This window comes from Teleopsis dalmanni, chromosome 2 (assembly GCF_002237135.1).
Source record: "Teleopsis dalmanni isolate 2A chromosome 2, ASM223713v2, whole genome shotgun sequence".
Taxonomy (NCBI): Eukaryota; Metazoa; Arthropoda; class Insecta; order Diptera; family Diopsidae; genus Teleopsis; species Teleopsis dalmanni.
The window spans coordinates 170,236,814-170,264,184 of record NC_051847.1 but is presented as its reverse complement, the minus strand read 5'-3'; the positions used below and the strand labels follow the sequence as shown (position 1 = coordinate 170,264,184).

Genomic DNA, 27,371 nt, shown 5'->3' with positions numbered 1-27,371 from the left:
TTTTAAATTCGAAGTGAACATAAATCGAACTACAACATTATAATGCATTGAAGCAACACCGAACTGGAGGTTGTGTTTGTGAACCAAATCCTCAAACCATATCGGAAATTTTTTCAATATCAAGATAAATCATCATCGTAATTATCATTATAAAACTTAAGCTCTGTAAATAATTAATAAAATACGATTATTTTTTTTCTCTTGCGACTAAAAGTATCTACTTTATGTAAATTTAAAGTTTTTGTTTAGATCCAAGTTTCTCTATAAATTGTAGTACTCAACCTATATTATAAAGTTCTCATTTCTTCATCCGATATGAGATGCCCACCTAGCAACTTAAAAGAAATTAGCTCCTCCCAAGTCATAGAATGGTTTCGAGCTTACAAGCAAAGGGGGAGCCCCTTAATGGCAAGTTTATCTGTAACTTTGTTGCCGGAAATTTCAAGGTGACTCGAAATGTATAGGATACATATATGATTGCTTTAGCCAAGGATATTCAGCTGTTGAGACACACTATCACTAGTTTTGATGTCACTTAATGAGAAATGAGTACTTTTCTTGGTGTTTGGTTATCAGTTAAGATTCTTTTAAAATATTTAAAAGAAATTATGGTATTTAAATGAGGACAATGGACCGCGGCTGACTGCAAACTGATTGTAGGATGTTGGCTAATTAGACGGATACTGTAACAAACTGTGATAACTAACAGAAATTAGACGCAGTTGGAAACAACTTGTAGAACTCTTAAGTTCCTAACGGAGTGTGATTCTACTAATGAAACTAAAAGTAACTATGATAGAGTAAGTTTTAGTAAACTAAATAAATAAATAGAACTAAATATAAAGAAGAATTCTTAACTTTCCCTAACTGGAAGACTATCTGTTAAAATCAGTAATTGTTTATACCATACATATTACACTTTCTTATTTAACAAGAGATTTTGTTTTATATTTTACCAGATAATCAACAAATCCAGTATGTTAACTCTGCTTTATATAATAGTTTATATCATATTTTGTTCTTGCATGGCTTGTTCCGAACTATCTTTGTAAACTCGTGCCACATGTTAACAAATTTGAGAGTACATACTTTCAATGCAATTGTAACAATAACAATATATGAAAAAAATGTGTTTACATAAAGATAAAGAATAATGAAAAATTAACCATAAACTGACCACTTCAAATATAATTCGAGACACATGCCATTGTAATACTAAATACCTCAAGGATACAGGAACAAAATATACAGTACGTATAAATATTCTGCAATTTCAAACCAAACAAGGTGCCACACTGAGTGAAGCTGGACATATGTTCGATTATCTGAGTTATTGAATTTTTAAGAGATTATACAAAACTAGTTAAACCCTAGAATGCAAACTTGCATGATCATTGTTGTTGCTTGTATAAATATTGTAAGAATGTAAATAAGAGTAATTTTAAGAAGTTGTATATACGCAAGGATATGTTTATCATTGGTAAAGACAATCCTGTGAATATATGCCATGACATGTTGCCACACAATACGCAATGTGCGTAATCTTAATCACTTTCTCTTCTTTTCGGATAAGTTGCATATATTTTAGATTGTCGCTTGTGTCCTTTTTGTCCCAAAGGTGCACGAAATCGATAACTGAAAGGATATTTGATAGATTTCTTTGATTTGTATTTTTGATTAAACACAAAAAGGTATACAATATGTTTTGTGTTGAGATATATTGTATATATTTACACTATTATTATCTTATTCTTTCGAATTGCAAAGGTGAAATGGTATAAAAACACATTTATACAATTTTAATAGATATATTTTGGTTAAATATTAATATTAAATATTAATATTGTTAAGACATTTACAAACATATTTATTTTATTTAATTTATTTATTTTAACTTCATTTGAATTAATGTTAAATACTAATCTCTATTCACCACTTGCGCACTTCAACCGATAAAAAGCTCATCTCAAATTAACTATATGGCAACGCTTGCCTTTACTTCTTTTAATACGGTTGTGCAATGCACTTTTGCCTTTGGGTTTCTTTCTTTTTATTTTACTCGCAGACTAAGACGGTCGGTTCGGTGAAGTGCGCAAGTGGCAATTGAACTTAACAAATTAATTTTGAATAAAACATAAATAGTGAAATCATAGATCCCGTTTTTAATTTTGAAATTATAAAAAATAACTTTAAAAACTATTAAAGTTTCAACATGGCGCCCGAGCAGGGACTATTTTAAAGTGTTTTTTTTAAAGTGTTTTTTTTAAATCTGTTTTTTATCGTGAGTGTTTTTATTTGTAAAAAACAATTATCATTGCCACGCGGTCCACGTTTCTTTTTTTTATTAATTATAAACGGTACTGGCACCGCATCGCAAATTCATCAATACCGCTATCCAAATCCGCAACGGTGCTTTACGGACCACGTTTATCATCTTATTAAATAAACGGCACTGGTACCGTAAAATAATTTCACCGGTTTGCTGTATCACCACATCGCTGCAAAAATCCGCAACGGTGCTTTACGGACCACGTTTATCATTTTTCATAAATAAACGGCACTGGTACCGTGAAATAATTTCACCGGTTTGCTGTGTAACCACATCGCTGCCAAAATCCGCAACGGTGCTTCACGGACCACGTTTATCATTTTCTGGAAATAAACGGCACTGGTACCGTAAAATAATTTCACCGATTTGCTGTGTCACCACATCGCTGCCAAAAGCCGCAACGGTGCTTTACGGACCACGTTTATCATCTTATTAAATAAACGGTACCGCTACTGCTGTTTCACCAACATCGCTGTTTTTCAAATTTTCCAATCAATGGACTGTTGCTGTAATAGGAGACCAAAGGATTGTCAGGTAATAGAAATGTAGATGAGGGACAGTGCTTAAATAAAATTTAATTACAGCGGCAAAATCACCGCAAGCATAACAATTTTCCTTCATTATAGAATCCTAACAGCACTGCCATCTGCATTCTCTCTTTTTTGATTACAAGTACATTGCATTATATTAACAAAAAATATAATATACATTATTAACATTATATTGAATTATATATTAACAATAAATAAAAAATATATCATTTACATTATACTGCATTCTATTAACAACGAATATAAACGAAATATACAATACAGCTAAACGTGAAGCACGTCGATTCATTTAGTACAAAATATTTTTCTCTTTTGTTGTTATTTGTAATTATTTATTTTCTGAAATGCCTACTAAAAAGCGATCACAGTCTTTGCAATCTCCAAAGGGGGTAGAAACCTTGATCCATAATCGAGAAGCAGTAGTTGCCGACATTTTAAGGTTAAAGGCAAACTTACTAGAAGGCAATGTTGCAAAAAGTCCTAGTGAGCTAGAGTGTAGATTGGAAATACTTGACTCGTACATTGACAAAGCGATGCAATACCAGAGCAAAATATTTGACCTGGATCCTACTGATGACTATAGGGCTGTTTTAGAAGATATTTGTGTTTCAACTAAATCCTTGTTTTTACAAAAGTTGAAAAAGCATCGCTTTGTTAGCGCCCCTGCAATCTCGCACCACTGTGGTCGACCGCAATCGAAGTTGCCAAGCATGCGACTACCAAAATTCAGCGGCAAATACTGTGATTATAAAAATTTCATTAGTTTGTTTGAAAGCCTTGTTCATAGTGATGAAACTCTTACGGACATTGAAAAATTCAACCATTTACTGTCATGTTTGTCAGATGAAGCTCTTGGTACTGTGAAGGCCTTTCAAGTCACTGAGAGGAATTACCCAAAAGCGTTAGCCAGTCTTAGGAAGGTGTACGACAACAATTGTCTCATTTTTTCCGACAATATTAGTAAGCTTTTCGATCTCCCAGTAATTCACAAACCGTCTGCTGCATCTTTGCGCACTACAATTGACACTGTGTCTGCCATCTATGATTCCCTTCTTTCAATAGGAGATGATAAGAATATCACCAATGCAATTCTTATTCATTTAGTCATGCAAAAGGTGGATTCAGTCACAAAATCAAAATGGGAAGAACAGCTGGACTACAACACTTTGCCATTATGGAGTGACTGTGAAGCAGCTCTTAATAAAAGGTTCCAACATCTATCAGCGGACGAGACCTCTTCTACAAAGCATAAAAAATCAGTGCCAGAGTGTGACCAAAAACCCGGTGTTAAACGGGACAAACGCAGCTTTAAATCCTCCTTTGTCTGCAACAAGCTGAATCAATCCAATGATCCCAAATGCGTATATTGTATGTCTAATATCCATATGATAACGAAGTGTACATCATTTGCTGAATTGCCTGTGTCACAACGGTTCGACGCAGTCAAGGCAATTCCAGCGTGCATAAACTGTTTAAAAAAAGGCATTCTGTTTCAGCATGTAAATCATCACGTTGCAGAGTGTGTGCGGGACAACATCACACACTACTGCACAAATACACTCCAATTATCCCTCACGCAACTGCAAGTTCTGATTCCGATCGCGTTTTTGTAAATCATAGTGCTACTAATTGCGACCAGGTAATTTTGGCGACAGCACTAGTTACTGTAAAGAGTAAGTCTGGAGAGTACCGAACAGCCAGAGCCTTACTTGATTCCGGTTCTCAAACAAATTTCATGACCGAGGAGCTTGCACAACTATTGCAGTTAAGAAGGGAAGATGGATGCCTTAATTTAATTGGAATTGGTAAGATAAATACCACAGTTAAGCATAAGTTACATGCGACTGTGAGATCGCGAGTCAATTCTCATGAATTCTCAGCCGATTTTTGGGTATTGCGAACAATATCCACCTACCAACCAAATCATAATATATCTACCGCCAGTTGGAAGATTCCGGCAAACATTGAGCTTGCTGATCCATATTTCTACAAGTCACAAAGAATTGATCTTCTTCTTGGTGCTGAAACGTTTTTCGAACTTCTATCGGTCGGACAAATAAAACAAAGTCCGAATCTCCCCACGCTGCAGAAAACATTACTTGGCTGGACTGTGTCTGGAAAATATCAAAGCAATAGAAATGTTGAGCCCCATGCTAATGCCTTAACTGTTTCACAAGATGATGACACTGTAGTTAGCTCATTGTTGCAAAAATTTTGGGAACTTGAAGAAATTCCCAATAGTGAAAAAACCGCCACGCTCATACCTGAGCACAAACTTTGCGAGGATAAATTCTTGTCGTCAGTGCAACGCTTACCATCGGGGCGATTCAAAGTTTCTCTTCCTTTCAAGTCTGATTCCCGCAACCTTGGGCTATCATTTGAGACAGCTAAGCGTCGTTTCTTGTCACTAGAGCGTAGACTTTCTAAAGATGCTGCTCTGCATGATTTATATATGGACTTTATGAAAGAATACGTAAATCTAGGTCACATGTCTTTATCAACTCGCAACTTCTCTGTATCTCCCCACTACTTCATACCACATCAGTGCGTATTAAGACCACAAAGTACATCGACAAAACTTCGTGTAGTCTTCGATGCTTTTTCGAGAACATCAACTCAACTGTCATTAAACGACATATTACTGGTGGGTCCGACGATACAAGAAGAATTGTACACAACGTTGCTCCGTTTCCGTATGCATAAATATGCATTAACTGCTGACATTACTAAAATGTACCGTCAAGTTTTGATTGACGAGGCAGATCGCGACTTTCAACTCATTCTGTGGAGGGAAAGTCCAAACGAAGAATTGAAGACTTACCAATTGAACACTGTGACATACGGAACATCCTCTGCACCATTTTTAGCAACTCGATGTTTACGCCATCTAAGTGATCTCAATCAATCAACGCTTCCAATTGGTTCCAATGTTATTCGAACCGACTTCTATGTTGATGACTTGCTGACTGGTGCAGATTCATTTAATGAACTCGAAACAATTCGAAGGCAAGTCACCCAAATTCTGGAGACAGCTGGGTTCCAGTTAGCCAAATGGTTCTCAAACCACCCCACCTATCAGGACGATAAGCAGTTGAAAAAATCATTGAATATAACCGATATTGATACAACGAAAGCACTAGGCATACAGTGGCATACCACAAAAGATGTGTTTAGGTTTCAGTTGGACGACACTTACCTAAATTTGCGTGCAACAAAAAGAAATATCTTATCGATATCAGCTCGTCTATTCGACCCCCTTGGCTTATTATGCCCAATTGTTGTGAAAGCAAAAATTTTATTGCAAGAATTGTGGTTACAGAAACTTGACTGGGACGAATCCATACCCATGCGTCTTGACACTGCTTGGCAGGCCTTTAAGAATGACTTGAAACAGTTAAACTTAATTTCAATTCCGCGATATGTTAATTTGCATTTTAATGTTAAATGCCAAATTCATGGTTTCGCTGATGCATCAGTGCGAGCATATGGCTGCTGTCTATACGTAAGATGTGAAACGTCAAATGGTTTCAAGTGTGAGTTGCTTACTGCTAAATCAAAAGTTGCTCCTCTGAAAACCAAATCTTTACCTCGGTTAGAGTTATGCGCTGCACATCTGCTTGCTAAATTGTGGAATAGAATCCGTGTAATGTTCCATCACAACATCGACGAGGTAGTTTTTTGGACCGATTCAACAATCACACTACATTGGATCAAAACGCATCCGTCAACACTTTCAACATTCGTGGCGAACAGGGTTTCAGAGATACAAGAATGGTCAACTAATATAACATGGCGACACGTGCAGTCACAGCACAATCCTGCTGACATAGTATCCAGAGGATGTAACGTTACTGAACTAGTCAGTTCAATTTGGCAAACTGGGCCTGAATACCTGTCGCAAGATGTTGCCAAGTGGCCAATTAAAATAGCGCCAATAATCACTTCGGATCAAGAATCTCTGGAAACAAGGAAAACAAAAGCTGTGTTTATCGTATCGGAAGAACCCTCAAACGCAATTTTGAAGTTAGTCGGTACTCAGTCATCATACATGAAGCTCATGCGAATTGTTGCGTATATACTCCGATTCATAAATCGCGCTAGGAAATGTCAAAAAGAGATATCACTAATCCTAAGTGTCAAAGAATTAAATGGCGCTTTCTTAAAGGTCGTGGAACAGGTTCAAAAAAATGCATTTCAAGATGAGATATATGCACTGATGAAGAAACAGCTGTTAAAACCAGGCATGCAGAAACTTACTCCATTTCTGCACGATACAAATTGTGGCCCCAATAAAGTAACACTGTTACGTGTGGGAGGCCGGTTGCTCAATGCCCCAATTAGCCATGATTCCAAGTTTCCACTCCTCATGCCAAAAAATTGCCATTTTATTAATATCTACTTAAGGCATCTACATTTAAATAATTGTCATGCAGGTCCCAAGGCGTTAGGGTCAATTTTGCGGCAAAAGATATGGCTTGTTAACGCGAAAGCAGCTTGCAGTAAAACTGTAAGAAGTTGCACACATTGCTTTCGCTATAAACCGAAACTTCTGACTCAAATAATGGGAAATTTGCCAACTGATCGAGTCACAGCAACGCGTCCTTTTTTGATTTCAGGTGTTGATTTTTGTGGTCCCATGTATACAACATTAAAAATACGTGGTCGACCACCAGTTAAAACATACATTGCCGTTTTCGTTTGCTTCACGTCTAAGGCTGTACATTTTGAACTAGTCTCTAATTTATCTTCTAATTGTTTTATTCTTTGTCTTAAAAGGTTCGTGGGACGGAGAGGATTGCCAGATCGAATTTACTGCGACAACGCAACAAATTTCGTGGGAGCCTGCCGAGAGCTGAAAGAACTGCAACAAACGTTCAAAGTACAGAAAGACCAGCTGGTGTCATATGCTGCACAAGAGGGAATCGAGTTTGTCTTCATACCGCCTCGCGCACCACATTTCGGAGGATTGTGGGAAGCCGCCGTAAAGTCCGCGAAACATCTATTACTTCGAACAGCGGGCAGCGCAATGCTAACCAACGAGGAACTGCAAACATTGGTAATTCAGGTGGAAGCCGTTCTCAATTCAAGACCAATCGAACCTCTCAGCCAAGATCCAAACGACGGTCAAGCACTAACACCAGCACATCTACTAATAGGGGATTCTCTGCGCACGCTGCCGCAAGAATCAACGCTCGACGTGCAAAACAGCAATCTGAATTATGCGCAGAGATGGCGGCTGCTATGCGAGCTCAAACGCAGATTCTGGCGGGCCTGGTCCAAGGACTATATCCTCAACTTGCAAACAAAAACCAAATGGATCTTGGAACAGCCGAACGTAGCAGTCGGCCGTCTCGTCGTTGTCCACGAAGACAATCTTCCCCCTCACCAATGGTTGATCGGCAGGGTCCAAGGTACGGTAGTCGGGAGCGACGGCAGGGTACGAGTGGTAGACGTTAGAACAAAGAATGGAGTCATAAGAAGGCCAATTCACAAATTGGGGTTGCTTCCAACTTGAACACCTATGGTGCTTCAACGTGGCCGGTGTTAAGACATTTACAAACATATTTATTTTATTTAATTTATTTATTTTAACTTCATTTGAATTAATGTTAAATACTAATCTCTATTCACCACTTGCGCACTTCAACCGATAAAAAGCTCATCTCAAATTAACTATATGGCAACGCTTGCCTTTACTTCTTTTAATACGGTTGTGCAATGCACTTTTGCCTTTGGTTTCTTTCTTTTTACTTTACTCGCGAACAAAGACGGTCGGTTCGGTGAAGTGCGCAAGTGGCAATTGAACTTAAGAAATTAATTTTGAATAAAATAGAAATAATGAAATCATAGATCCCGTTTTTAATTTTGAAATAATAAAAAATAACTTTAAAAACTATTAAAGTTTTCTTCAATCATAAAAATCATCTTCAAATAATAATTGAAACTTTAAAAAAAGCTAATATGAAAATATCTTTAGAGAAATCTAAATTTTTTGAAAGACAAGTAGAATTTTTAGGATATGTTATAAGTTATCAAACGATCAGCACTGATCCAAAAAAAATCGAAACAATTTGCAATTTTCCTTTACCCAATACACTTAGACAATTAAGAAGTTTTATAGGATTAACTGGATATTATAGGAAGTTTATTAAAAAATATTCTGAAATTGCTAGACCATTAACAAAACATTTAGGATCCCATAATGGAAAAGTTTCTAAATATATTTCTAAAAAAATTGAGATAAAATTAAATCAAGATGGTATACTCGCATGTGAAAAACTAAAGGATTTATTAACTGAACAAGTTAAATTAGCTCAACCAGATTATAATAAAAAGTTTGTACTGACAACAAACGCATCAAATGTAGCTTTAGGAGGAGTTTTAAGTCAAGAAGGAAAACCCATAACTTTTATATCGAAAACACTTAATTCAACAGAACAAAATTATGCAACAAATGAAAAAGAACTTTACGCAATAGTTTGGTCACTAAAAACATTAAGAAAATATTTATATGGAGTTAGGGAATTAGAAATTCAAACAGATCATCAACCTTTAACATTTGCAATGTCAAATAAAAATCCAAATTCTAAAATGAAACGTTGGCGGGCTTTAATTGAAGAATATTCACCTAAAATAATTTATAAACCAGGAACACTTAACGTAGTCGCAGATGCGCTATCACGACAATATTTAAATAATGTACATTCAGCTGAGAGCAGTGATAATATAACAATATCAGAAACTAAGAAACCATTGAATATGTTTAAACAACAAATACTTTTAGCAAAAAATAGATTTACAATACATGAAGTTATAGAAAATTTGGGTAGAAAACGACATATTATAGAATTTGACACTGTAGAAAATTTAATAAGTATTTTAAAGGAAATTCTAAATCCAGAAATTATAACAGCAATACATTGTACGACAGAAGATTTATATGAGGTTAAAGATACATTAATTAAAACATTTAATAATAAATTCCTTTATACAAAAGTTTTTGCTATAGACATTTGAAACAAAGAAGATCAAGAAACAATTATTCAGCAGACGCATAAGAGAGCTCATAGAAATTATATTGAAAATTTACAACAAGTTTATAATAAATATTATTGGCCAGAAATGAAAAAGAAATTTAAAGAGTATGTTAGAAATTGTGAAATATGTAATAAGAATAAATATAAACGACACCCAAAGAAAATTCCAATAGGTGAGTTACCATTACCAACAAAAGAAGGAGAACATTTACACGTAGATATATTTTTCGCTGAAAATTTAAAATTTATTACAGCCATAGATGCTTATTCAAAATACTTAACAATTAAATTAATTGAAGATAAGACAAATTTAGACGACAAAATCCTTGAGATATTACAATCTTACCCCGAAGCAAATAAAATAATGATAGATAACGAACCAGGATTTAGTACTCCACAATTCAAATCTCTTATGAACCGATCAAAAATTGAAATTTATTATTGTGACCCAAAACATAGTGTTACAAATGGGAAAATTGAAAGAGTACATTCAACATTAATTGAGATAGCACGTTGTTTAATGGAAGAATATAGTTTAGTAAGTCATTTAAAATCAATTTATCGTGCTGTTCAACAATATAATAAAACTATTCATTCGGTTACTAATCAAAAACCATTTGATATGTTTAATAAAATTAAACATGATAATTTAAATTCTAAGCTATTAAAAGCACAAACTAATATGCTGTCTTACCATAATAAAAAAAGAGTAGATAAGAAATATAAAAAAAATGACATAATATATGAAAAAGTAGTTGGAGAACGAAATAAATTACGACCTAGATATAAAAAACAAAAAGTAAAAGAAGATTTAGAAAATAAGATTCGAATTTATAATAGAAATAGGATTATACATTGTAGAGTACTTAAAATATACAGTACCGAAAAGTGCACAAGGCAACACTGGTTATTGTGTACTGCTTTTAGTGAGTCGTTCATGAGGCAGTTGGATTCGAGCCATAAGTTGAACACGTTGTTAAATATACTAATAAATAATATCTAAGATATTACACTGGCGACGAGGATGAACCCTCAATTTGTGCAGATAGTGGGTAATATCCCACATTTTGAATGTGACCATAATCAATGGCACATTTTTAAATCGCAAATTAAACAATTTTTTATTGTGAATAATATTGAGGAGGACAAGAAAAAGGCGATATTGTTAACAGCAATATCGGAAAAATCGTATCAACTGCTGCAGAATTTATTATATCCAAAAAAAGCAGATGACGACATCACTACGTTTATTAATTGTTTGGACGTGTTTGATAAACACTTCACGGTGCCAACATCAACTTTTGCGGAACGATATAAATTTTATTCTGCGAATAAAAGTTCAGCAGAAAGTATAAATGAGTGGGCAGTGCGTGTCAGATCACTTGCAGTTAATTGCAATTTTGCTGATAGCTTGGACACGGTGATACGAGACAAATTTGTGATGGGGCTTGAGAAAGGCCCGGCACGTGATAAAATATTTCTAGAAGACGCAAACACATGCTCATGGCAGAAAGTTATCGATATCGGTAATGCAGCGGAGTATATGCAAAAGCAACACGAGGTGACAATAAAGCAGGAGATTGGCGGTGAGTTGTTATATATGAATAACGGGAGAAGCAGAGGCTCAAAAGTTCAGCAACAACAAAAGCAAAGTGGACAGTCGCAGTACCAACAACAAATACTATGTACAGTGTGTGGATACAAAAATCATATGGCTTCGGAGTGCAGGTATAGAAATTATAAATGCAAAAAATGTAACGTAATAGGTCATTTGAAAAAAATGTGTAATTCTAGTCAACAGTTACAAGATCAAAAACAATTTAATTTTGTACAGACTGGTGAAGCTGTCTTGTATGCATTGAATGGCGGGGGTAATGAGCCTATAATAGTCACAGTATACATTGAAAATATGCCGATAAAATTAGAACTGGATACAGGGTCCACTTATAGTATTATGGCGTTAAATACATTTGAAAAAAATTTTAAATCAAAACCAATTGAAAAAACTAGCATTGCGCTTAAGTCTTATACAGGTGAGCCAATATTACCAACTGGTAGTTGTGATTTGTGTATAACATATAACGGTAAAACCGATATAATTAAATTCCTAATAATAAAAGGAGGGGGTCCTCCACTGTTAGGCCGTAATTTTATTACAACATTTAAACCTAAAGTCGCTGAAATTTTTAGCTTAGAAATAGATCAAAAAGAAGAAATTGTACAAATGTTTAAAAGCTTGTTTGACGGGGGGTTAGGCCGGTTCATAAAAAGTAAAGCAACACTAAATCTTAAGGACGAGGCCAGACCAAAATTTTGCAAACCCAGACCCGTGCCATTGGCTATCAAACCTAAAGTTGAAAAGGAATTGAACCATTTAGTTAATATAGGTGTGCTTAAGCCGGTGACATATAGTGATTGGGGAACACCAATTGTACCAGTGTTAAAGAAAAATGGTGAAGTTAGAATTTGTGGTGATTTTAAAATCACAGTTAACCCCAATTTAATTGTAGAAAAATATCCCTTACCCCGTATTGAAGATATTTTCGCTAAATTAGAGGGCGGGGTTGAATTTTCAAAGTTAGATATGTCAATGGCATATCAGCAGATCGAATTAGATGATCAAGCGAAAGAATTTACAACTATTTCTACTGCTAAAGGACTCTTTCAATATAATCGATTAGTATATGGACTGGCATCAGCACCAGCCATTTTTCAAAAAATAATGGACAAACTATTGATTGGGTTAGAAGGAGTTGTAGTCTTTTTAGACGACATTTTAATAACTGCGTCGAATAGGCAATTACACAGAGAGAGACTGATTAAAGTTTTAACAATATTAAGAGATGCGGGACTTAAATTAGCACGGGAGAAGTGTACATTTTTTTCTGATAAACTTAATTATCTAGGTCATATCATTGACAAAAATGGGCTGCACACTTGTCCGCACAAGGTCAAGGATATCGAAAAAATGCCTTATCCTACAAGTGTTAAAGAACTTCAAAGTTTTTTAGGAGTGATTAATTTTTATAGGAAATTTATGCCCGAGGTTGCAAGTACGTGTGCACCCTTATATGATTTGTTGAAAACATCAGACACCTTTGAATTTACAACATTGCATAAGGAAGCAGTAGATAAGCTGAAAAACGGGTTGAGTAAAAGTACAGTTTTAGCTTATTTTGACCCTAAATGCAAAACAAGAGTGACTGTAGATGCCAGTCCTATTGGGGTGGCGGCAGTGTTGTCACAGGTATTGGAAAATGGTAGTGAAGTTCCAATTGAATTCGCTTCACGAAAACTCTCAGAAGTGGAACAGCGTTATTCACAGCTAGACAAGGAGGCGTTAGCAATCTTGTTTGGAGTGAAAAAATTTCACCACTACATTTATGGAAGATTATTCACATTAATAACAGATAATAAACCATTAGAGTATATTTTCGGTCCCAAAAAGGGCATACCAGTAATGGCCGCAAACAGGCTGCAACGCATTGCTATAGCTTTATCGGGTTACATGTTTAATATTGTTCATGTAAAATCGCAAGCTAATATAGCTGATTATTTCTCAAGGCACCCCAACAGTGAGGATAGTGTGTTGTATTCATCAGGAAACTTGGCTTTAAATTTCGTTAAAGAGGTCAATCAGTTGCAACTTAGCATTGATAAAATTAGAGAACATTCAAAAAACGATAGAGTCTTAACACAGATAAAAGAATTTGTACAGACGGAGTGGCCTACAAATTGTAGCGATCCCGATGTAAAACCATTTTTTTCACGAAAGTATGAAATTTATGAAGAAGATAGCTGTTTCTTTTGGGGATACAGAATAATTATTCCCAGCAGTCTTCAAAAGTCGGTTTGTAAATTTTTGCATGAAACGCATTTGGGTATTAATAAAATTAAAAGTATGGCTAGAGAGTGTTGCTGGTGGCCTAATCAAAATGTAGATTTAGAAGAAATCGTAAAAAATTGCGACTCGTGTTTAATGAATAGAACTAATCCTCCCAAAAGTGAATTGATTAGCTGGAAATGGCCGAAACAACCGTGGCATCGTATTCATGTTGATTTTTTCGGACCATTTATGAAAAGATGGTGTTTAGTTGTAATTGACAGTTATAGTAAATGGGTTGAATGTATTGATATGGGGAGAAACATCACATCGCGAAGTACCATTATGGCCCTGAGAGAATTATTTGCTCGGTTCGGGTTGCCAAAAGTAATGGTTTCAGATAATGGAACTTCGTTTGTGTCAAATGAATTTCAAAATTTCATGTTAATGAACGCAATAAAACATATCACAACACCAGTGGGTAATCCTGCATCTAACGGGCAGGCCGAAAATACGGTCAAGACGATCAAAAGCGCTTTAAAGAAATATTTATACCAGGTTGATCCCACAGAATTTTCAACAGCATTGTCTAGATTTTTACTTGATTATAGGAATACAAAGCATACTAGTACAGGTGTTGCCCCAGCACAGTTAATGTTTGGAAGACAGCTTCGTACTAGACTTGATCTTATTAATCCTAAGAGAAAATCTGAAATTGTAAACATTAAAAAAATTAAGCAAAATGTTCTTAATAATCAGGAAAAACAAAAAAATTATTTCAAAGGGAGTAAAAAAACTCAATTTGGTATAGAGGATGTAGTAATGGTTAAGGATTATTCTGTACCAGGTAGAGTTTCATGGGCTAAAGGTATAATTAAAAAGAAAATTGGCAAACAAACTTATATTGTAAAATTATTAAACACAGATAGAATCTGGAAAAGACATGTAAACCAAATGATCAAATGTAATGCAAATGTTAACAGAAATGTATCAGATAAAAATAATTATGTTAACGAGTTAACAAGGTTGCAGCCGATATCTTTAAAATCATTTGAAAATGTAAATAATGAAACTGATAGTATTAGTCAAAACAGTATTGTAACAGCTGCAACTTATAATGAAATACAAAAAACTCAAAGATATAATTTAAGACCTAGAAATAAGTAATCACAACCATAGTTCATGTAAGCAAAATTGTGAAGTTAGAAGAGTATATTAAGCATAATTAAGTATTAGTCTTAAGATCCAATAAAAGTGAAATGCCTACCATGAACGGCTGGAGGGGGTATTGTAGAGTACTTAAAATATACAGTACCGAAAAGTGCACAAGGCAACACTGGTTATTGTGCACTGCTTTTAGTGAGTCGTTCATGAGGCAGTTGGATTCGAGCCATAAGTTGAACACGTTGTTAAATATACTAATAAATAATATCTAAGATATTGCATACATAAAGATAATATTAAAGATTAGAACACATTTTATTTTCTTTCATTTTTATATTTTAGAAAATGATTTTATTACAACTAATAATTTTGAGTTTTGCCTTTGCGGATATCGTTGATTATACGAGAGAAAATTACGTACTTATTGAAAATGAAAATGTTGCCATATATAATGACTTTGGAACAATATATCATATAACAAATATAACTTATTACGAAATAATTTTGCAAGAGACGAAAGAACTCTTTAAAAATAAAATTGACTCAGTAGAAATACCACACAATAAAATTTTACCAAACTACGACTTTCATGATTATCCCACGAATAAAAATTATAACAGTCTTGTTGAAATAGATTTGCAACTCAATACGATAGAAACCTTTTTGGAACAATTAAAAATATTACACCGATACAAAAGAGGTATTAACGAATTAGGTACAATTTTTATATGGATTACTGGTACACCAGACCATGATGACATGATTAAAATAGAAGCAAAACTAAACGATTTAATAAAAAATAATAACAAACAATTCCTTACTTACTCACAAATATTTAAAACGGTTACGGAACTAACACAGAAAATGAATAATTTGCAAGGCGTTTCACGAATTGTTACAGCCACAACACACAGGAATCAATTAATTTTAATGGAACTCCAAAATTTAATTCAAACAATAAGTTTAGCTAAAGCAGGAATTTTAAACCCTGCAATATTAAATTTAAAAGAAATTAAACAAATTATTAATAATGAAATTAAAGAAATTTCTATAACTGATATAATAGATTCATCAAAATTTAAAATTATTCAAAATAAAGATTGTCTTATCATATATATTAAATATCCTTTAATAAACGAAATTTGTAAATTATATGAAGTAAGGGCTATTGCTCAATTTGATGGAAAATTAATTTTAGATAATAAGATCGCCAATTGTCAACAAAAATATATTAATATTAAAAATTGCAAAAAAGAACTTAATAAACATTATTGTGAAATTGAAAGAAATGAAACATGTTAGTCAAATTTGTTAAATGCTAAATCAGAAATTATTGAATGTAATAAAACAAAAGAAACCAATCAAAATATTGAAATTATAAACGATGGAGCAATTTTATTATCAGGAAATCATACTGTAAATGGAGCTAAACTAAATGGAACATATTTAATCACTTTTAATAATAAAACTTTTATAGATAATATAGAATACATTAATGCAAAAGAGATAATAAATAAATATGTAAGATCAGTAAATATCAATAATTTTAAAGTAATAAATTATATTAAAAATGAAACGGAATCAAATTTTTAAAATATAGATATATTAGAATATAATAATAATTTTAATAAACCCCACATATATTGGATTATTTTACTAATTTTCATCATTGCAATAATTATTATTTTAAAAATCAAATGTAATTGCTCAAATATACATTGATGTATCTGAAATTTCCGTTACAAATAGTACATAGCTGATACAGCACATTCTTTATTCTTTCTTTACACAGCTGCATCAAGAGTTTAAGGCTCAAGAGCAGATCATACATACAAATTTCTTAGCTCCATAAATTATACTTTTTATTATAAACAAAAACATGTAGTTTTGCTAAGCTACAAACTGTACTGTAGCTAAGCACTTTAAAATAATATATACAATTGGCATAGGATAAGAAAACTTTTAAACTGTATTTTTAGTTTTTAAGAAACGATGAATTAATAAAGTCGACATTTTTTAAAAAACTCTTTAGAGTATTAATAAAATTAATTTGCATGTGCCAATTAGCATCAATTCGTATATAAAATTTTTTCACTGATCACGCAAAGCACACTAGATGGCGTATCCAGTTGTTATTGGTATGTTTCATAAAAATATTTATAATTACTTTTATATCTCTGAGTCTGAAGCCAGCTATATTAAGTAAGCTATATTGCAAAGCTTAGGAAAACATTACCGTTTCTTATGACTTTGGGTTAGATGTTAGTGTTTCATGTTGAGTTCTTTTTTAAAAGAAAGTTCTATGATTGCTTTAAACCAAAATCTGAATATTAGGTAAAGTAGTTCAAAAATGGGTTCAATTCGCAGCTTTGATTTTCATGTTTTTTAATGGGTCTTGCCTATAAATTATAAGCTGTAAGATGTACATAAGATAGGAATAGGAATAAGATGTTCATATACTGAGCACAACAATTCTTAAGAAAAATATATATGGGACAGAAAATAGGTTTAAGCCTAAACTTTACATTATATAATAGTACAAAATTGTAATCTAAAAACTCTTGCAAGTAAAATAGCATTATTGATCTTTTTTGGTCTTTTCTAATTTATTGTCAAAACCGTTCACTTTGTAATACAGTATAATTCGCTTAGCTGTATCGATAAGATAGTTGCCTTAAATTATATTTTTTCTGCATTTATGGCTTCATTTGTATGAAAATAATTATATTTGATGCATCCAAGTTAGCTGCCTGTTGCACTTAAGCGCCTCGTATCGACAGAATTTAATTGACATTTTCTATGAATATCATCCAACTTAGCTGCGCCACCTAGGAAACGAATTTGCAAACAAAATAATTTATGCGTTTGCCAATAAAAAATACTCTTTTCTATTTGATGAATATGGCAATGCACTTCATCTGACAGCAATGCTGCAAAGGAAAACAAAATTGTTTTCTTTAAAGATGTAACTCATTTGAGATATTTGATTGATGGATATAAACATCATCTTCCGGCTACTGACGCCGAAGCTAAAGACGCTGACGAGGTGCTTTAGCAAATAGAAGCTCCAATTCTATTAGTTGGAGGAAAAGACGCTTCTAGAAAATTCTCAGGAATTTTAGAAGCTGTGGTCTAATTGAATAAAACCCAATTTCATAATCTAAATAATAACTTCAGGTATTGATAACAAAAACTTTAAGAATCAGTCTAGAGTGAGCAAGCCTGGAGTCTAAGTCCAGAATCTAGCATTCAAAACATTAATCGGAATAATTGGTTATTTATACATTAATCGATGTTATATATATATTTAATTAAATAAAATAATTATAAATTTTTTAAAAATAAAAACCCGTGTCTAAAAAAATTAATTTGCATGTCTTTTTTTTATTTCTAAACATGTCCGTTTTTATTTTGCTTTGATCGTGTCTTTCTATAAATCATTACTAATCGTAAAATGGGTAAAATAAAGCGTGTGGTTGGGTTAACAATAAAAGAAAAACTTCAAATTATTACGGCTGTTAATGATAAAGTTGATAAAAAGGTTCTATGCACTAAATACAGTTGTGACAGATCAACAATCAATCGCATAGTTAAAAACCAAGCCGAAATTCAAAAGTCTGCCTCATCGTCCCAGTTAAAGCGTAAGCGCCAACGAAAAGGTGCACACGATTTGGTAGAGGAGGCATTGTATAAATGGTTTCAACAACAAGAATCAATAAGCGTAATACTGGATCGGCAGGTAATTTTGGCGAAGGCAAAGGAGTTTTGCGTAAAGTTTGGTGACTCCTTTGAGCCTGATGCAAATTTTTTATGGCGCTGGCGTAAGCGGCACAATATTAAACATGGTAAAATTCATGGCGAAACTGCATCAAATGATTCCGTAGCAGCAACTGAATATGTTCGTGACGTATTACCCGGCATAATTACAGACTACGATCCAGCCAATATTTTTAATGCAGACGAAACTGGCTTATTTTATAAAGCCATGCCTAATGCGACCTTTTATACCAGTGGAACGCAGTTAACTGGGCAAAAATCTCAGAAGGTGAGGCTTACACTATTGTTTATATGCAATGCAGTCGGGACTTACAAAAAGGTCTTTGTAATAGGCAGATCAAAAGCACCACGTTGCTTTAAGAACGCCCATGTGCCACTGCCATATTATGCTAACAAAAAAGCATGGATGACTAGTAAGCTCTGGAAAGAAATAGTTCACGAACTAGATGCAGATATGAAGAAGCAAAAACGGAAGATTTTGTTGTTTATTGATAATACCACAAGCCACAATATTTTAGAAGAATGTGAAAACATTAAATTCAGCTTTTTACCACCAAATACAACGGCTTCAGTTCAACCACTAGATCAAGACATTATACACTGCTTCAAATTGGAGTATAGACGCATATTGGTAAAACAACAGCTAATTGCTGTAAATTCTGGAATATCAACAACTGAATTTTTAAAAACAATTTCATTGTTGGACGTTCTACATTTTGTAAACGATGGGTGGAAGCACGTAACGCAATTAACTATTCGCAATTGTTTTAAAAAGGTGAACAATGTATATTATCAGTATTGCTGTTAACTAATAACCACATTACCTATAAAGGCTGGATTTAATCTGTACCTCAATGGCGAAGGAATTACTGATGACAACGAGGAACAGTCCGATGAGATAGAATATGGACAACGTATTGATTGGAATGAATATGCAACAGTAGATAAAGATATAGCTTGTCATGGTATGTTAACGGATGAGGAAATTGTGCAATCACTGGTTCCCAATGATAACGAAAACGGCAGCAATGGAGAGCTTGACAGTGATGACGATGCCGACGATGAACCCGAACGCAATACTCTGACTGAAGGTTTTTTCGCCATTAAGGTGCTGAAGCGTCTTTGCATTCAATATAATTGCGAAGAATTTTTACCAAACCTTACATATTTGGAGGATAGATTTTTTAATTTATCTATAAAAATGGCTCCAGTGCAAACAAAAATTACAACTTTCTTTAAAAAGAACTAATGCTACTTATTAACCGTATACACAATGTCCAAATAAATAAAAAATATTTTAATACAGTAGAAGTTCACAAATTAGAACTCTCTGAAATTCGAATCTTCCAGAAATTAGAATTGAATTTTGTAAAGCATTACATGCTCTAAAATTAGAATTAAACATTTCAATTTCTGAGAGTTTTTTTTTTTATGTGAGTTTGTCCATGTTATTCGTTATTTTATTTTGAACAAACCAGAATGAAAAAGAGGAATCCCCTTTTTCGCTATTTATTTTTTTTTGTCGAATTTATTGACAATTTTGGCTAGTTTGTTTGTGAAATTCGATACGCGTGTTCATATTTTTGCAGTCTTTATAGAAAAGTGAAAGTAGATTATTGAAAATGTTAAATAAACGCAAAAAAAATACTTTATCCTTGGAAACCAAAGTTAAAATCTTAGAAAAACTTGATAAAGGTGTTCAAGGGAAGCGGTTAGCCCTAGACTATAATGTAACACCATCTGCAGTTAGCTACATAAAATCAAACAGAGCAGCAATTTTAAATGCTGTTCCAAGCACCTACCATGAGGCAACGAGCAAATCCCTGGGAAAGCGAAAAAACCAAGAAGTTTTCAAGGATTTAATAATCCACTTCATTACAACTTTTCAAAAAATGCTTGGATGACGTCTCGCATTTTTCATGATTGGTTTCACAAAATATTTATTAAAGAAGTAAGAAAAAATTTATTTTAGGTTAAATTATTTTAAAATATTTTCCATCCCACAGGTGATTTGCTTTTCTCAAGAAAACAATTTGCCTCCAAAAACAATTTTGCTTATCGATAATTGCTCCGCTCATGCACCAATTGAAAAACTTCGAAGTGACAATGGAAACATAGTTGCATTATTCTTTCCACCAAATGTGACATCAGCTTTACAACCAATGGATCAAAATCCTATTAAGTTAACCAAGCTAAACTACAGAAGTATTTTTCTTTCTCAATTAATTGCTGAAGGTGGTGAACTAAAGAATAGTTTGAAATCTCATTCAATCCGCAATGCGATTATACTATTGAAACAAGCTTGGGATGAGGTACCACAAAGTGTGATAAAGAAATCTTGGTCAAAGTTGTTCAACTGGGACTCTAATCAGTATGACAGGAATGCAATAAAGTTATCCAGAGAACTCAAGCTCTTTTAGCAGAAATAGATCAGAACAATAGCATCTTCATAGTAGATATTGAAAGATGGAATGAAGATGTGTTTGATGACGGATCTCCATATGAACCCAGTAGTGATGTTGAGTCTTCAGGTATGAGTGAATGCGATATTGTTGAAGTCTTACCAGTTGTTTTCGAACTCGGCAGCCATTGCGAGCGTTAATAATTTAATAAAATGATGCAACAATAGTGAATTGCTTTCCGCTAAGCACATAAGCAATCTGCTGGCTCTCCGTAACGATATTATTGTCTCAGATTTAAAAAAAACCAAAAAGGCAAACAAATATAACTGAATATATGTCACAGAAATATTAGTTTTAAACTTGCCGATTGTGAAAAAATATAATATGTACATGTGAAACAAGTTACATGTATTGCACTAAATTGATTTGTTTCTTTTATTTATTTTTATTAAATAAAGGAAAGTAAAAAGAAAAAACTATTGAATTTTTTTAAGTGAGTTTTTTCCATTTCTTATTTATATTCAAATAAAAAAATTTTCCAGAAATTCGAATTTTTCAGAAATTAGAATCACCTTAAAAACAAAGTGGTTCTAATTTGCGAGCGTCTACTGTATGTATGAAATAAATACATATATTGTATAAAAACCGTAAAATTTAATTCTTTTATATTGTTGCGATGAAATGCGCACTATTTTAGGCAGACTATTAAAATTACGTTAGCTGCCTTTTTAAGATAGCTGCCTTTTTAAGATAGCTGCCTCCAAATTCTCTGTAAACAACTCGAGGCAGTTAAGCGAATTATACTGTAGTTCTTTCAAATTTTTCAACTAAAATATATACTTCTCACTCACTCTACTTTGATTTAATGTAATTAATTAAGCATTCCTTGGCGTTTGTTTAAACGGAATGTCAACTAATACATTATAAAATATAGAAACTTCAAAAAAAATTTTTCATTCGTTTAATACGTTCAACAAAGTTAAGTTTCAGATTCGAAGTTTAAAAAAAGTCGAAAAGTTTAAAATACTTTAGGTCAAAAGCAGCTTTACGAATTACAAACTTAAGTACCAAATTTTTAACAAAAATTTTTTATGCCCAGAAATTATATAACCTAACTGATTTCAGTAACCATGTACCCATGGTATCCTATGACGCCTACTATGCATAAGATTCTTATTCATGGAGAAATTGTCATTAAAAATGCATAGCTACCTGTAGGATAACTATCAGAAGAAGCAGCGGAAGCACGTAATAATCATTTCAGATTGTATCGTAAGAACTACGCACGAAAATTTTCTCGGGAGTCCTGCAATACAGATATATTAAATAGACTATTATTAATATCAGATCCTCTTCTGATTGGATTGAGAGGCAAGCCAAAAAAAACATCAAAGCCTTTCACAAAGGAAGATCTAAAAATGCTCCTTCCTACTAATGAACTGGAAGACACTATAATGTCCTTAAGTGAGAAGGATGAACTTAGTGAAGAATTGAATTTTTAAATATTTTAAATCTTTTTAAAATTACACTTATTTTTCTAAGATAAAAACAGAAAAATGCATGCTTTCAATAATAATTTTCAAACTGAAAGAAAGAATTGCTTTTTTAGGAAAACCGATAAGCTAGTTATGGATAATGAATTTAATAATGTTCTAAAAAGGTTATTTTGTGAAGAAAATAATATAGAGACACATTTCACAACCCCACATTCTCATACAGGAAACTCCGATGTTGAAAGGCTTCATTCAACGCTCTTAGTGCATATCAGAATTATTAAAAATTCACGAAATATATATGATTCTGAAGAATTAATTATAAAATCGATAAATTTTTATAATAACTCAATTTATTGCTCCATTAAAATGAAACCAATAGATTTATTTAATAGATTACATATTGATCATAAAGTAATAAGTGAAAAAATGAAATAAAATACGAGAAGAGCAATAGAGAAGGAAAATTTGAAACCATAATTCGATTGATTAATCTAATCTTTATATAGATTAGAATATTTCAAAAATGGCTCTAGTCATTTTGAATAAAAATCTAAAGTTTTTTGTAGTTTACTAATATAATATAAATAAAATAAAAAACAATTTTTTTAAAAAACTATAAAAGATTAACTATGTTCGAGCACTTATCGATAGAATGTGGATTAAAATTAGCTAGTCATAACATTGAATCGAACCCTTTATTGCATTGGCAGTTAAGAGCAAAGAAGATTTTATACAGAACGGAAACTTAAATGAACACAACACAAAATAACAAACACACTCGCAGAAATTGCACTAATACCATCTCAAAACGTACGATTATTTCCGAATACGGACCTTAACTTACACTTAAGAAATATTGTATGGGCAATGAGTGCAACAGGGGGCATAATTTTGGACCTCTGTTTTGATAAAACAGAGGTCCTCGAAAAAAAATTTGATTGCACTGTACCATTTTTAAAAAAAATTACCGCGCAAATGATTGTTAAGAAGTAGTAATATTAATTTGTGCCCAATATGAGAAAAAGTATAAAGCAAAAAGTGATCAAAGTGATTTAATCATAAATTTTTTTAAAATAATAATAAAGTTAGTAAATAATAATAATTATGATTTAAAAATACTAGTGTATATAATTATAAATTAATGTTTTGTAGCTGGGTAGACATTGTGTTAGAGACTGTGCTACTTACAAGACGCTATACAAATTTCCAGCAACCGATGACGAAGGAAGTTAAGAATGCAATTGTTATTATTATTTATTGTACTATAATCTGTGTTTTAATCATACCACTAAAAGTATTTGTATATTATATCAATAGTTTCTATGCTACAAATTATGTTCACTTTGTTTTTTAAAACATTGTTAATCTTCTCCTCAACCCGACTTCACTTATTAAAACCCTTCCACTAATTACTTTTAATGCAGCAATTTCATCATCATGTCAAGCAATCCATTGTGTCTACGGTTAACTAATTTTTTAATATTCAACCTTCTATCACTACTATTAAATATACAAAATCACATATAAACAATTCCACATAAATTTTGATTAGTGTAATATTAACTCAACTATATTTTTTTCTGCTGATCTTTTCTATGAATTGATATATCAAAGTGTTTTTTATAATAAAAATTAAAATAAAAACAAAACCAAAACCAAAACCGAGTCCACAATTTGAATTTTTCATTCACAATATCAGATTTTTTCCAACGTGGTACGTAATATCTCATTATTTATACATTTATAGTAACCTATTTCTTTCCAGCTATTATACTGTAATATAAAAATGGATCCCTCCCTTTCGGATGAGGAGCTCATTTGCGCTTATCACTCTGCTATAGACACGCTTGTTACCCCAAACACCACCGCAAATCCATCTACAGTTTCTATACTTCACGGCCATATGGCCCATCCATTGACTGCATCACACCTGATGCAAAATCCATGTCAGTATATATCCAAATTGTTCCAAAAAATTTTTTATATATAAAATCATTTTTATAATCTCCTAACACCTATAACCTATTTAAATTGTAAATTATTAGATATACCTCATTCAATAAAAATCATCTAAATTATCATCGAATATAATAATATTCATGATCTATTACAATTCTTCATATAATAATTCCTTAAAATATGTACTGAAAAGTTACACAATCTACCATCCAAACGTAACTGCCTAAAACACTCATATCCTAAATAACCTATGGATGAATGCATCATTAATTAGACATTTAGTCCCCCTTCTTACATTTTTTAATATCTTATATAAATTCGTACATAAATATTACATATAACTGCCTTACATCATCTAACAACCTTTAAAATATTTATACAAAACACACTTTCATCTAAAAACTGTCATTATTACCATATCATAATATGTAATCTGAAAAATATGTTCCATCTTAAGACATCTAAAATAAATATTCTATATTATTTAAATTACAGCTGTCCTCCTCACAGAAGATGAATCGACCATATTTCTAACATCCCCTACCCACGTTGACATACAATTAATAGAAACCATGGATAGAATTCTGTCTAATATGACATCACACGAAGCAATGCCTCAACAAACTTTAGCAATTAGTGTTAGGAAAAAATCACTTAAAGTAGTGGATGGTGAAGAATAACATACATGTTTCATTGAAAAAAATAGATTATCTTCACAATTCAAGTATAGCAAACAACATAATTTTAAATATTTTATCTCCACCCACCACCAATAATATAATAGTAGAAAGGACAGGAAAGGTAGATGAGGTAATTCCAATAGGTAACATAGAGCCCCAAAGAAATAGTACGTCTTCAGAGTTGTCTCCTAGGAAAAGAAAATCAAGAAGTAAATAATCTATATATATAAAAGAAAGTTGTGTTAGTTACACCACTTATAACTCAAGAACGGCTGAACCGATTTAGCTGAAAATTGGCAGGGAGGTAGTTTAAGGCCAGGAGAAGGACATAGGATACTTTTTATCCCGTTCGACAGCATTCCCGTGTGACTTAACATGAAACGTCAGTGGTGAGAAACGACAAAGTAGGTTTTGAAATTATCAAATTTTTGATATAAGAAAATATTTTATTAAAATTTAACAGATAGAAATATAACTTAGTTAATGTGTTTTTAAAAGTTGTATTAGATCAATATAAGTTTGTGTTGCAATAAATATCGTTTTTAATCAATAAAACTACCTGGTTGTTGCAAACTCAACAAAATAAATAATTAACAATTATAATGTATGGTATGGTTGAAAATTTGAGTTTTTAGTTTTTTAATAATGCCGCGACCAAGACGATCGAATCTTTCCCGACAAAGCCGTAATGCAAGAAGAATACGAAATACTGCAAATTTAAGGACTGAAGAAGAACAAGAAATTGCACGTGAACAGCGCCGCGATAGTATGGCTCGACTTCGTGCTTCTCAATCACGAGAGCAAAGTGAAGCAGCCCGTGAAACAGCTCGGTTGGCAATGCAGAATCGTCGAGCGAACAACAGAGGTCAACAAATAGATAATTTGCGATGCAGAATAAGATATTTATCAAGTGCTGATTTGAATCGAGCAGCGTTTCAATACGATTGCAGCAATGATTACAGCTTGCATCCTAGCGTTTGCATTGGACAAATGGACGTAGTTTGCGAGTATTGTGGTGCATTAAAGTTTTCCGGAGAAACCCCTGGATTATGCTGCCTTAATGGTAAAGTGAAATTGCCATTGTTGACTCCGCCACCTGAGCCATTATATTCATTGCTTTGTGGCGAAACACAAGAATCACGCCACTTTCTTGCAAATACACAAAAATATAATGGTTGTTTCCAGATGACGTCATTTGGGGCAGATATTATCGAAGAACGAGGATTTAATCCGACATTTAAGGTATTTATTTTTGTACTTATATAGATGTAGTTAAAGAATAACTTACTTTATCTATTGGTACCTATGTAGTATATTTGCTAATTCTGAATTCTACTCTCCGACCGAAAAAAGTGTTTATAACACAGTTAATACTGTCTGGTTTTTATTTTGTAGATACAAGGACAGATTCATCATCGAATTGGATCATTACTACCTTTCGAAGATACACAGAATAAATTTTTACAAATATATTTCATGGGCAACATGGAAGAACAACTTGATCGACGCCTAGACATCAATGCAGGAATGAAGCGAGCAATTCTTCAAGACTTGCAGTGTCTGCTTCATGAACATCATGCGTTGGTCAGGTTGTTTAAGAGTGCTTTAGAGCGCATGCCAAGTGATGACTATAAAGTTGTCATCAAAGCAGATAAACGACCATCTGGAACACACGAAAGGACATTTAATGCTCCAACAGTAGACGAAGTTGCCATCCTGATTGTTGGTGAACAATTGGAAAAACGCGATATTGTGCTTACACGTCGCGATAATGGTCAACTGCAACAAATATCTGAAACTCATCGATCATATGACACATTGCAATACCCGCTGATGTTTTGGCAAGGAGAAGATGGATATTATTTTAATATTAAAATGATAAATCCATTGAATGGTGAGTATCAGTATCATAATTTATTTCATTTATTTGTGAAAGACACTGATTTAAAATAATGCTTATTAAAAAAATGGTTAATGTCTGTATTGTTTGCCTTTTAAATTTGCCTTTAAAATGGTTAATTATCAAATTTTTATTTCAGGTGAAGAAACTACAAAGAAAGTTAGCTCAATGAATTATTACGCATATCGTTTGATGATTCGTCAAAATGCTGACAACTATTTGCTTCGGTTTCGTCGATTGTTTCAGCAGTATT

At 32.9% G+C, this 27,371-nt stretch overlaps 3 protein-coding genes across 3 annotated transcripts in view; all 3 read left to right on the top strand.

The window, feature by feature from the left end:
• Positions 1-8,344, top strand: part of LOC119678316 — a 13,602-nt gene extending 5,258 nt beyond the window's left edge. Inside the window, exon 2 of the mRNA XM_038090082.1 lies at positions 8,292-8,344. The gene's annotated coding sequence lies outside the window, so the exon portion shown is untranslated. The remainder of the gene's footprint in view (positions 1-8,291) is intronic.
• A 9,965-nt stretch (positions 8,345-18,309) lies between these two features.
• On the top strand, positions 18,310-19,502 carry LOC119683094 (tigger transposable element-derived protein 6-like). Its single transcript, XM_038096700.1, has one exon. It carries the CDS (start codon positions 18,359-18,361, stop codon positions 19,487-19,489), a length of 1,131 nt encoding a protein of 376 aa, XP_037952628.1. The 5' UTR covers positions 18,310-18,358; the 3' UTR covers positions 19,490-19,502.
• A 6,370-nt stretch (positions 19,503-25,872) lies between these two features.
• Positions 25,873-27,261, top strand: LOC119676143. Its single transcript, XM_038087376.1, has 3 exons — positions 25,873-26,460; positions 26,614-27,152; positions 27,258-27,261. Exons 1-3 carry the CDS (start codon positions 25,987-25,989, stop codon positions 27,259-27,261), a joined length of 1,017 nt encoding a protein of 338 aa, XP_037943304.1. The 5' UTR covers positions 25,873-25,986.
• Positions 27,262-27,371: the final 110 nt, after the last annotated feature.

What these genes read in the sequence shown, in the direction of transcription:
- LOC119676143 (XM_038087376.1), top strand. Translation starts at nt 25,987, where the DNA reads ATGGCTCGACTTCGTGCTTCTCAATCACGAGAGCAAAGTGAAGCAGCC. An exon ending in GATTTAATCCGACATTTAAG is followed by an intron (nt 26,461 to 26,613) that starts GTATTTATTTTT and finishes TTTATTTTGTAG; the next exon opens with ATACAAGGACAGATTCATCA.
- LOC119683094 (XM_038096700.1), top strand. Translation starts at nt 18,359, where the DNA reads ATGGGTAAAATAAAGCGTGTGGTTGGGTTAACAATAAAAGAAAAACTT.